The sequence below is a fragment of the Panthera onca genome, chromosome D1 (genome assembly GCF_046562875.1).
Source record: "Panthera onca isolate mPanOnc1 chromosome D1, mPanOnc1 haplotype 2, whole genome shotgun sequence".
Lineage (NCBI taxonomy): Eukaryota > Metazoa > Chordata > Mammalia > Carnivora > Felidae > Panthera > Panthera onca.
The window spans coordinates 8,906,415-8,918,107 of record NC_138348.1 but is presented as its reverse complement, the minus strand read 5'-3'; the positions used below and the strand labels follow the sequence as shown (position 1 = coordinate 8,918,107).

At 54.2% G+C, this 11,693-nt stretch overlaps 1 protein-coding gene across 1 annotated transcript; it reads right to left on the bottom strand.

Annotated features, from left to right (window-relative positions):
• Positions 1-44: 44 nt before the first annotated feature.
• On the bottom strand, positions 45-10,549 carry NXF1 (nuclear RNA export factor 1). Its single transcript, XM_078433584.2, has 21 exons — positions 10,358-10,549; positions 8,333-8,516; positions 7,959-8,112; positions 7,273-7,356; positions 7,060-7,164; positions 6,883-6,963; positions 6,693-6,762; positions 6,457-6,545; positions 6,222-6,329; positions 5,981-6,090; positions 3,980-4,016; positions 3,602-3,670; positions 3,467-3,522; positions 3,224-3,331; positions 3,059-3,117; positions 2,839-2,954; positions 2,672-2,714; positions 2,012-2,084; positions 1,303-1,485; positions 539-599; positions 45-420 (listed from the first exon to the last, which is right to left on the bottom strand). Exons 1-21 carry the CDS (start codon positions 10,383-10,385, stop codon positions 382-384), a joined length of 1,857 nt encoding a protein of 618 aa, XP_078289710.1. The 5' UTR covers positions 10,386-10,549; the 3' UTR covers positions 45-381.
• Positions 10,550-11,693: the final 1,144 nt, after the last annotated feature.

Below are 11,693 nucleotides of genomic sequence, written 5' to 3'. Positions count from 1 at the left end.
TGGCAGGGGCGGGGCAAAAACAATCTAGCACGCGTGACACAAAATACAATATCACTCTTTATCTTAAAAAGTAAGGAGGGTTCTGGGGTTAAGTACACAAAGCACCTAGGTCCTTCGGTAGTTTAGTGTCAGTTCTACAAAGTAAGCTTTGGCTTCCTGGCACCAGTGAGGCTCAATCTTCCAGAAGTCTTCCAGAAGTCTCCCAGAAGGCAGGTGAGGAGAGGGATCCGGCAGCCCATCCTCTTCGGTCACGGTCACAGTCACAGGGTGGCCTCGGTCGGTCGGTCGGGGCCAGAGAGGAGAAAACGACAGCCATGACAAGGAGACGTCAATATCCAAGGGCTATTTTACAGGGGGCTTCTTCTGGGGCATGACTACTGATCACTTCATGAACGCCACTTCTGGGATCTCGCCCTTGGCCTTGGCAAAAAAGAAAAGGTCAGCAGGGCCAGCCCCTTTCCCCCACCCCCAGCTTGCCTGACCCTCTTGAAGGCCCAGAGATCTCTGGCCTTTTTGCTACTGAATTCCCAAAACTTACCTTCAGATGAGTAAAGGCCTGGGCAGATCTGGTGTAGTCCCAGTTGTTGTCCTGGAGGCACCTGCAGTGGGGGAAGAACAGGCACCTTCATTAGAACCAAAACGCACTCACCCTGATGGCTAGATGCCACTTCAAAATCCATTATATAGTAACACTTGCCAGTGTGTGCCAACAATTATATACATTCTTGCACTATGTATACAAATGAAAAACTTGTAACAATCCAAATGTCTATCAATGGCCTACTGGATACAAAGGATTACTAAGTAGCTGTCAGAAGGAGGAAGGTGATTTTTACAGTGATGGAGATGTGCCTGGGTGGCTCAGTCGGTTGAACTTCTGACTTCAGCTCAGGTCATGATTGCAGGGTGAGTTTGAGCCTCATGTTGGGCTCTGTGCTGACAGCTGGGAGCCTGGAGCCTGCTTCAGACTCTGTCTCCCCCTCTCTCTGCCCCTCCCCCGCTCATGCTCTATCCCTTTCTCTCTCTCTCAAAAATACACAAGCATTTAAAATACACACACACACACACATATAGTGATAGCGAAAGATGTTCACAAGATAAACAAAAAGGTAAGTTGTAAAACAGTATATATAAAGAGACTTCATTTGGGCTTTAAATTTTGTGATGCTGATTTATGCAGAGGCCACATTTTTTTATGGACCGTATTTATAAGTTCTGGTTTTTACAATTTTAGGAGCACTCATTATTCACTACCACCCCTACCTCCATTTCCCCCTACTGCTACACATGCCCAGCACTCACTTCTGGGACCACTCAAGGTTCATGCCAGACTGGGTAGAGAATGCCTGCAGCATCTCCTGCTGCTCTGGGGAGAGGGTGGGCACTGGGCTGGAGGAAGGTGTGGGTGCAGGCATGGCGAAGGCTCTCTGGATCTCATCAGGGCTGGCATTGCGCACAAACAGCTCATCATTTACGATGCACAGCCTGTGGGACAAACAGCACTTTAGACAGCTGGACAAACAGACCACCTCATCTTCCCAACTTTATTCCTGTTCTCATACTTGACACTCTTACACTCGACAGGTTCTTTCAGCATTCACAAAGTACCCCTCCCCCACTCTTGGTCATTACATTTTATCATTTACGACCCTTCCCATACAACCCGTGTATGCGGTTCTCTACCAAACACACTAGAATTACACATTCTCCCCCAACTCTGGACAGTTCTCATCCCCACTTATCTTCACGACAGGCCACGGAAGTAAATATACTAGTTTCCAGACGAGGAAACCTGCCCTTAGCTAGAAGTGGTGGGGCCAGGATGAAAAACCCAGCCTGGCTCCAGAGCCAAGCTCACCACCATTGTGAGAGCCTCCTCCTGATTCCCCCCAGCCTTTCTGAAATTCTGAAAACATCCTGAGGACCGGCTCCCCCATCCCCGCCCCTACCAATTCCCACATGCTGGCCATGGATTGGGACTGGGACCCCATGTGGTAAGCCAAACACTTACCCTGAATTGCTGGCAGGAACAGCGACAAATGTCCTAGTGAAGGCTCGCAAAGAATCCCGAGATTTTCCGTCCACTGTAATGTTAACAACAGCAACGACCCCTTAGGATCAGCCACGCTTTGTGTTTACCGAAAGCTTCTCCCATCACGGTCTTACTTGATACGACTAACCTGAAGTAGACCAGACGGATGACTGCGTGTGTACAGGGGAGCAGAGGTGAAGAGGAATGTCGGGCCAGCGAGGGCAATAACCACCCGTTAGCCCACCCACAGAACATCTGTGTGCAAGGTCCTACGGCAAGCCCTTCATTTACTCCCCACAGCACCGCTAGGGGATGGCTATTACCCCTTTTTACAAATAAAGAATCTGAAGCTCAGAGTTAATGTACATTGGCCACGGGCACACGGGACCAAGGTTGGAATGGAGCCTTGGACCTGCCTGACACCAAAGCCTGTGTCCTCCTAATCCTCAGGTTTGTCCCATATCCCAGACAGGAAAGACAGGTGGAGAGGGTAGGCCTCATGAAGACGGCTTGGGGCAGAAGAGGAGGAGGTCAGGGAAGGAGAGGGAAGGTAGCTGAGAAGCCGAGAGTGCGGAGAAAAAAAATCTAGCTGCAGGAGGGGCCCACTCTGCAAACTCCAGACTCCACCAAGATTCTCACCTTCCTTGAAGACCCCGTTGACGGAAAAACACAGCAATGTGCTCTGAAAGAGAAGCAGCGTCAGTCACCAGGTGGGCTCCCCGCCGGAGCCTAAGTCCCCCAAGCCTCGTGACCGCCCCTTCCTTCCCTAAGTTCAGGCTCCGGCCAGGGAAGAAACAGGTGCTTACTGTCTGGGCGCTTATGTCTACCACAAAGGAGTTGACGTCGTGCTGAGTTTTGGGCAACTCATTGAGGAAGGCAACAACGTTGAGACGCGTGTGCTTCAGCAGGCGGAACCGCAGGGCTGTGGGGAAAACCCAAGGTCAGGGGCTGCCACACACTCCTGAGCCCTGTGACCGATTCCTTCCCACCTCCGTCCCAGGCTTTTTGCTCCCATCACACACTTACTGGGGTCTTTGAGCTTCTTCACATTCCTGCTGTCCTTGAAGTACTCGGCCAGGTTGCTTCTAGGGGGATAAGTGGAAAAGGAGGCGGTGGTCAGCGTGGGATGGATGCTGGCAGGTGCTAGCCTGCATCTGCCGAGAAATGCCGGTCCCGGGCAGTGACACTCACCGGGAAGGGTTCTGGGGGGTAAAAGGAATGCTGAGGGAGCAGCAGGCCCCGTCATGGTAGGCGTCCAGGAGCCGCTGCCGGTCTCCAGAGTCATACACCGCATAGTACCTGCGGGAAACACAAAAGGGCAAGTCTGAATTCCCCGCTCTGGATCCACAGAACGACCCAACAGCTGCCCCGAGTGAGCGGCACTGGGGCTGGCCCACCTCTCCCCAGCCTCAGGGGTCCTCCAGCAATACTCACTGCTGCAAGAAATGCAGGACCAGGTTCTTCAGGGTCTCTGTTCCAAAATAGCTTCCCTGGAAGCAAACAGGTATCAGAATCCCGTAACCAATACTCTCCTCCCCACACGAGTTCTAACTCTGCCCCACTTCTTACCTTGCAGGGCGGTAACGTCGTGGGGGCTTCAACGTCAAAGGCGATCGGAGGGGGTAACTCATGGCCATCCTGCAGAAAGGAAGTGGAAGTTGACAGCATAAACAGAGATGAAAAAGGCTGGATGAGTAATTAGATGGGAGAACTAAGAATGAGGGGGTCAGAGGACAAAGAGACATGGAAAAGATCCCAGGAGCTGTGATAGGTACAACTTTTGTCTACAGGCATTTCTCTGGGAAGAAAGATTATATAACCTTTGCCAGATTCTCCAAGGGCTCCATGTCTCCAAATTCATGGTCATACAAACATACGTGAGGTGGGACCTTTTGGGTGGGAGAGGCTATGCTCGTGAGAAAAGAATTAAAAAAGCTGAGGACTTACCAGGCGTAATAATTTGGGAAATCGTTCGCGAATGGCGCTGTCAAGAACAGGACAGAAGTGAGTGATGCTTCAGAGCCACCGTGCCTCCTGAGCTGCTCTAGGAGCACATACACCAACGCCCAAGGGACAGCCCCTCCCGTCCTCACTCCCGCCAGCCTCTGAGCTCCTGGGAGAGAGGCCCCACTCCCCACCTCACCCGGGGCACCCAGAGACAACTGCCTTGAAGGCTGACCCTTTTCTCTCTGCCTGATCCGAGCGCCACGAGAACAGCGCTCCCAGCCCGGGCTTTAAGCCAGGACGTCCTTCCCCACCCTGCCCCCCTTACCTTCCACCTACTCACCTGTGCAGCCCCGGGAGGAGGGAATGGGGTGGGAGCCCAGGGGCTCCGCTGCCTCAACAGGTATCCATCAGTTCTGCCCAGTCTGGCCGTGGCCAAGACCAGAAACACCACAGGGATGGCACAGGATGTTGGGGCAGGGAGATGAGCAAGGCAAGGTTTAGGAAGAGGTGAGGCGAAGGAAGAGGAGAGGAAAGGAGAAGAAAGGAGAAGAAAGGAGAAGAAAGGAGAAGAAAGGAGAAGAAAGGAAAAGAAAGGAGAAGAAAGGAAAAGAAAGGAGAAGAAAGGAGAAAAAAAGAAAAGAGAAAAAAAGAGAAAAAAAGAGAAGAAAAGAGAAGAAAAGAAAAGAAAAGAAAAGGGAAAAAAAAGAAGAGAGAAGGTAGGATGGGGCAGGGGAGAGATGGGGGGAGACAGAGGGGGAGCAGAGAGAGAGAAAAGAAAGAGGAAGCAAAGAAAAGGCGAAAGAACTATCAGGCAAGGAGGCATTTAGAAGAACGAGGAAGGAAAAAGGGAAGAAGACACCCAACACAGCCTTTTCCTTCAGCTGCCCCTTTCCCTGTGGTCCAAGGTAGAAACGGAAAACAAATTCTTGCTGCAGCGAGAGGGCAGTTGCTGTCGTCCAGGTCTCTGCCGGCTACCTGGGTCCCGATCTGAGCTGGGCGTGGGAAACGAAGCAGCCATGGGGGCGGGAGACCTCCCTCAGAAGGTTGAGGGTTCAGGCCCCTGCAAAGTTGGGGGGGTGAGGGTCTGTGCCCCACCTCTGTTGGCCCCCAAGTTCTCTCCTGATGGCCCCTCTGCGACTGTGCCTGTCTTAGGTTGTTCCTTCCCTGAGGAATCTTACCCGTCTCTGGCTAACCAGCCATCCTCCGGGGCCAAGCAGGGTGACGTGAGGTGTGTGAGTGAGGGCGGGGCGGCGCCCCCCGAGAGGGTCAGTTCTCTGTCTCCTTGGTAGCCATTGCCCCCGTGGCCTCCACGCCCAGCACCTGCCTTGGGATGCCCTCGCCTGCTGGCGGGGCCCCGGCTCTGATCACACGGCTTGGGGAACCCAGGTTTCTTCTCCAGGGAGGGCCCAGCTCACAGCTCCGGGCAGGAGAGACACACTGCATGGCACCAGCTCCAAGGAGTCCTCCACCTCAGCACGAGTGGGAAAGCCCAGGCAACAGCCTTGGGCACGTGGACCATGAGAGGAGAGTCCCTCTTGGCACGGCAAGAGGGGCCGTCGTGAGACAAAGAAGGGAAGGCCCATCAACAGGAAGTCCCGGGGAGGGAGGGCTTTCTCAGCCCAGGAATACCGGGCTCTTAGCACAAGGCAGCTCCACGTACGGGGCATACGCAAGACACCCCCTGGTCGTGGTAGAAAAAGGGAGGTGCCCTTCCTGGAACAGTAGGGTAGGGAGATTCTAGAAAAGGCAGTGTTCAGGAAGGAAGAGGCAAGACCACAGGACAGCGAACAGGCAGTCAGGTGAGAAGGAAGGAGAGGAGACCTTGGGGCCAAGCTGGGACACACGGACAGACGAAGGGAGGAGCACGTGATCCTCCCAAAGGACAGGCGGCTCCAGCTCAGGGCTGCACAGCTCCTGCAGACGGGCGCTGGTCAGGGTGCATTAGCTCAGCCTCCCAGGGGGTGAAGGTCCCCGGGAGGGGAGACAGAGGCCACAACTGACCTGATGTAGGTGGACTGGTCTCGGAAGGTGTCACACAGCGGGTTTCCGTCGAGCCACAGCTCTTCCAGCTTCAGCCCTTTTACCTTGTCCAACTCCCTCTCGGACTTCAACTGCAGAGACGGGAACAGAGAGCGGGCAAGAGACCCCGGTAAGGAGAGGCAGCGAGAGTCCCAGCTCGGAAACTCCCTCCCGGGGGCCCCCCTCTGCTCACCCCGCCCACAACCGGGCTCTCCTGCCTCACCTCGTTTCCGGAGAGGTTGAGGATCTTCAGGTTGGGTGCTTTCTGCACCAGGCTGGACATGTCATCCAGCCTGTACAGCCTGTTGTTGCTCAAGTTCAAGGACAACAGCTGCGGGCAGAGGAAAGTTTAGAGGAAGCGCCACCAACACAGGGTTCAGAGACACATCTGCCTCCCAACCCCATCCTACCCACCCCACCCCGCCTCCTCCCCTCTCAAAACGGGACAAAGGCCTCACCTCGGGGATGTTCTCCTCGATGATCCGCAGGGTGGCCGCCATGCAGCTCCTGCGATTCAGGACAACGTCAATGTTCTGGGCCACCAAGTCTTCAGCACACAGAAAGGAAGGAAGGGCGAGTCTGAGAGGGCTTTCCCAGGTCAGAGTTAGTACCAAACCGTTCTCAAACCGTCCCCGTCTGACAGATCCCCCCGCTCGGTCCCCACCTCTCTGAGCAGGACAGCTATCAGCCATACCTGGGTCTGAACGGAGGCCCTTCAGGTCAAGCGCTTGTTGGGAGCCATCATATCGTTTGCTCATGATCAGCTACAGGGGAGGGAAAATGGGCCGGTGGTCACTGGGGCTCTGTGGCGGGGGCGGGGGGTGGCGGGAGTGCATGTGGGGAGTGGGGGCACTGGAGGGAAACAGGACGCGAGCCTGCCTCACCTTTAGCTGCTCCACTTGTTCCGGCTTCAGCTCGTTCTGTACAGAATGGGGTGGGACAGAAGAATTGATGATGATAGAGATCTGCACGGGAGACACAGAGGGCAGGGTGAATTCCGGGGAGGCCTAAGCAGCGGGCCCAAGACCCACCCCCAGCCACGCCAGGCCCCTGACACACACCCTTCGGTTCTCCTGATCCAAAATCTTATAGTTGACGGCCTTCAACGCAGAGGCGGTACTGGCATCCTCAACAAAAAACTGGGCCCGTGTGTTTTCATAGTGAAACTGCACAAAGAGGAAACAAGAGCATGAGGCTCGGGAGCCCAGGGCCCCTGGTCCAGCTGGCCCCTCGCCTTCCTTGGTGCCCAGCCAGCCACGCAGGCCTTATCTCACCTCGATGGGGGTGAAAGGGACACTGCACTTGCTCTGAATCACACTCAGGAGCCATGACTTGTCATATTTTCTGCCATAAGGAATCTAGACGAGAGGGAGAGAAGGGAACAATGTGGAACGAAGGCTGACCGGCAGCCCCGGTCTACTCCTTTCACACCTTCCGCCGACCCTCACAAGGTTTTCTAAAGAAAGGGCCAGTTAAAAGTTTTTTGTTTTCTTTCTTTCTTTCTTTTTTTTTTTAACTCAAGCCAGACATGGATTCCTTGCCCTCCTTTCTGTCCATTTAAACTTAGCATTTCTTGGGGTGCCTGGGTGGCCCAGTCAGTTAAGTGTCTAACTCTTGATTTCGGTTAAGGTCATGATTTCACTTAAGGGAACTTAAGGGACCCGAAGCCCCACACTTGGCTTGAGCCAAATGGAGGCATTCAGAGGAATTACTCCATCTCCCAACCAGTTTTCATGTTTCCCTTTAGATGGTGTCCCCATCCCTGCCCACCCCCCCCCCAGCATCCTGCTTGTCCTACTCCTTTTCTTAACCTGCTCTTGGGTGTTCTAGAAGAAAGGAGAGACACCTGATTGTGGAGAAAACAGAGGAAGAGATTGATTTTGTCACGTGAAAAGTAGAAACCTTCATTCTGAGCCCAGCTCCCTGTCTCCCTTGCACATCCACTTCCCCAGACACTCACTGTAATCTTAAACCAGTTCTTCGAGGTCCCGTCCTGGCTGGTGCCAGCCCCTCCTCTCTCTGGAAGAGCTCTGTCTCTCCGCACGGTAACATGAATGCGGTCTCGATCGTGCCAACTGTCACCTCGACGGTTGGGTCGGGCAGCATAGGGGTTGCTATGGGGAAGCAGAGAACAAAATGCCCACAAACACTAGGCATGTCTTCTCCAAGGCCTGCCCACACCGTTGTCAGGATTACAGCTAAGACTGCTCAACCAGTAAGCTGGCCCTGGCATCCCTCACTTTTCCAGGTGGAAAGAGAAATGACGTGGCCAGTAAGAGAGCTTTATCAAACAAATGGGCTGCTAAATTCAAACCAGATCAACTGGTTACTTACTATCGTACTCGGGGAACCTCCTGGGCATCACTCATCGCTACATCTCTGTCATCTTCCTCCAGGCGGGAAGACCGAATGCCAGAACCTCCTCTTCCAGACCTACGGTTCCCCTCACCATATTTCCACCGGAAGGGACCCCGGCCCTTCTTTCTTCTTTGAGGGAAACTAACACGGTCATCGTGCTCTGGGGTTAAAAGCAGAACATCAGTTAGAAAGCACATTGCTAGTCCAGCTACCTTGCTGGGGCAGTCACAGTATCCAGCACCCTGCTATCGGATGAGATACACAGTAACTACAGGGGCCACTTCCCTGCCAACTTCTGTCTGTTGAGAGAGAACCCTCTCTGTGGCATGGCGGCATGAGGGAAATGTTACTGGAAGACAGTGTAGGGCTTTAGGAAAAGGAATCAGAAACTGGAACTAACAGAGAAAAGAAGCACAATGTGGAAGTGTGAGTGGACCCAAAGCAGAACTAGACACAACTCGGACCCCCGGGGAAATTCACCTGAAACTTGCTTTCTTAGCCTCCCAAATCTACTTAACCCCTCTCAAACTCTGGGTGGTGACCTCTCTCACATCTTCTAAAATCAACCAATTACAGTGATTACATTAGCTTTCAGTAAACAATACTTTTGCATACAGAGGACAAACGGCATACAGTTACAAAGGTGGTCAATTTAAAGGCTTTTTAAAAACTCTTGTTCTCAAACTGCCACTCTGAAGTTTTGGGAGTGAACTCTTCATTTCCTTGGCCAGAAATGCCTTTTTAAAAAAATCTTTTTTTTTTTTTATTTTTTTTTTTTAGTGTTTATTTATTTTTGAGAGAGACACCAAGGCAGAGGCAGAGCAGTACTCATAGGGGAGGGGCAGAGAGAGACAGAGACACAGAATCCGAAGCAGGCTCCAGGCTCTGAGCTGTCAGCACAGAGCCCAACGCAGGGCTCAAACTCACAAACTGTGAGACCATGACCTGAGCCAAAGTCGGAGGCTTACATGACTGAGCCACCCCAGGTGCCCCCAGAATGCCTTTTAACTCAGGAGACAACTCCTAAGACTCAGGTTCCAATGACAGCTCGGGGAGCTTAACCAAGGGTCCTTGACTGCTCTCAGGTAACATGACCTTCTGAATCCTGGTGTGTAGGAATGGCTTATTTAAAAAAAAAAAAAAAAAAAAAAGGTCTGTTATTCCTAAAAAGATCTGCCTCTTGCTTAGTAAGGACTCTGCAAACAATGAACCCTAAGAAATGACCCTGGGGTGGGGGGTGGGGGGGGTGTGTGGAACGAATAGAAGGCACAGCTAACATTCACTGAGAACTTTCTCCAGTGTCAGGCACTATGCTCCAGGCACCTGATATGAATGATCTCATTTTAGCACATACACGGACACACTAAGAAAATAAATACTGTTACTACCTCCTTACGGGGACAGAAAGTGAGACCCGGGAATGGACTTCACTCAAGCTTAGTGAAGACAACTCAGGATTCAAACCTCGGTCTTCTTGCGCTCCTACCCACTATTCTGGACTAAAATCCAGTGTAGTGTTCGGACTAGCACAGGGAGCTGGTGTGGAGGTCTAAAACATTAAGCCAAAGCCAAGGCCGCAGGGGAGGCGGGGCAAGACAGACTGGACGAGGTGGAAAGCAGCACACGGGCAGCCGATGAACTGGGCGGGCACTGACTCACATTAAAGGAAGAGTCTGGCCGCCAAACTGAACTGACAAGCATCAACCACCTACAAAGTTCAAAGGAATCTCGCCACCCCGCCGCCAAGCCACCCGCTCCAAGCCGAAGCTCCACGCAACGCCAGGATTCCCGAGCCAACGCCTCGGGCGCTCAGCCTCGATGGAGGCCGGGCCCCCGGGTGGCCTCGCCCCCGGCCCGCGCCGCGCCCCCGCCCCCCCCCCCCCCCCCCCGCCGCGGACACCCGGCCCCTCGCGGCCTCCCGCCCCGGGGCTGCGGCCTAGGCCGGCACCGCCCACCGGGCCCCAGATCGCCTCGCTTCCCGCCCAGAGAGCCAGCACTGACCGTTGTAGGACTTCCCCTCGTCCGCCATGGCACAGCGAGAAACAGGGCAGGTTCAGGCGCGGGCCACGACCCCGCCAAACGTCCGAACACCCAAGCACCCCAGCCTAATCGCTCCTACGCCCGGCGCCACCGCATTTATCCTGCGAACTACGTCGCGCGCCGCCGACGTCCCCCGGTGGTGGGCGGTGCCGCCGAAGGAGCGCGGCCCGCTGCGCGTGCGCACTCGGCTGGCAGCTGGGTCGGGGCGGAGCTCGCCTCTGCCTACCGCACCAGAGACCCGGGCGCCGACAGCCCGCGCAAGGTTGGGGCGGGCCCAGTCGGCCCGCGGTCTGCTTTCTTCTTTCTTCGGGCATCAGCTAGGCCGGCACCTCTGGGGCTAGCGCCGGAGCAGACAGCAGGCTGGTGCAGCCCAGGACTCCGAGAGGAACAAGAAAGGGGGTCGCACGAAGGGCCCTCCGAGGAATGGGAGGCCCGGGCCTCGGAGCGGGAGTGATTGTTCATAGACCTCAGTACTTAAGTCTCGGCCCAACCCTTTGCCAGCTGCGGATATATACCACGCTTTCCTCATCTATAAAATGGATTATCAGGCAATAGAAAACTAGCACGTAAACCCCAAGAGGGCAGGGTCCTCGACAAATTCATGGGTGGTTTGGTTTTTTTTTTCTCTAACCCCTGGCTCAGTACCCTGCCTGGCACGCACCAAGAACTCAACAAACATTTGTGAAATAAATGAATTTCCGATCTCCACATCCTCCCAAGAGTTGCGGAGTCAAAGGAGCATTGCACTTCCGACTTTGGCAAGCAATTGGCTTCACAACCTCCTCACCCACCACAGACGTGCTGGGCCAGACCTACATTCTGTGTCAATTGGGCAGTGAGGATGCAAGTGAGACACCCGGTGAACAGAGGCCAAGGGGACCTAGTAAAATGCCTTGGCTAGAAAAGCCAGAGGTTCTCCTAGGCGACTTCCCCACCCTCCCACCCCGACCCTCGCCAAAGTTCTAGGGCCAGCTTGGTGTATGGTTATTGTTTTCCTGTAGCTTGAGCTGCTTTTGGGGTGTGTGAGATGGGGGGGGAGGGACTCCAGTAACCTCAGAAACTTGGTTGTGGGTCCTGGCCAAGAAGCATATGAACTTCCCCAGAGGGTGGATATTCCAGGCAGGCCTCCATCCTCCTGTGACTGGCTTGGATGAAGGACTTGGAGGGGACCAAGAGCCTCAGTTGGAGCGGGGAACAGATTCTTCGCCTTTCACTCCTTGCAGCAGGCAGAGCTCCTGTGTCATCCAGCGTAAGGAAAAACGGGGCCAGCTGGTCAGAGGATGCAGCTGAAACAGGT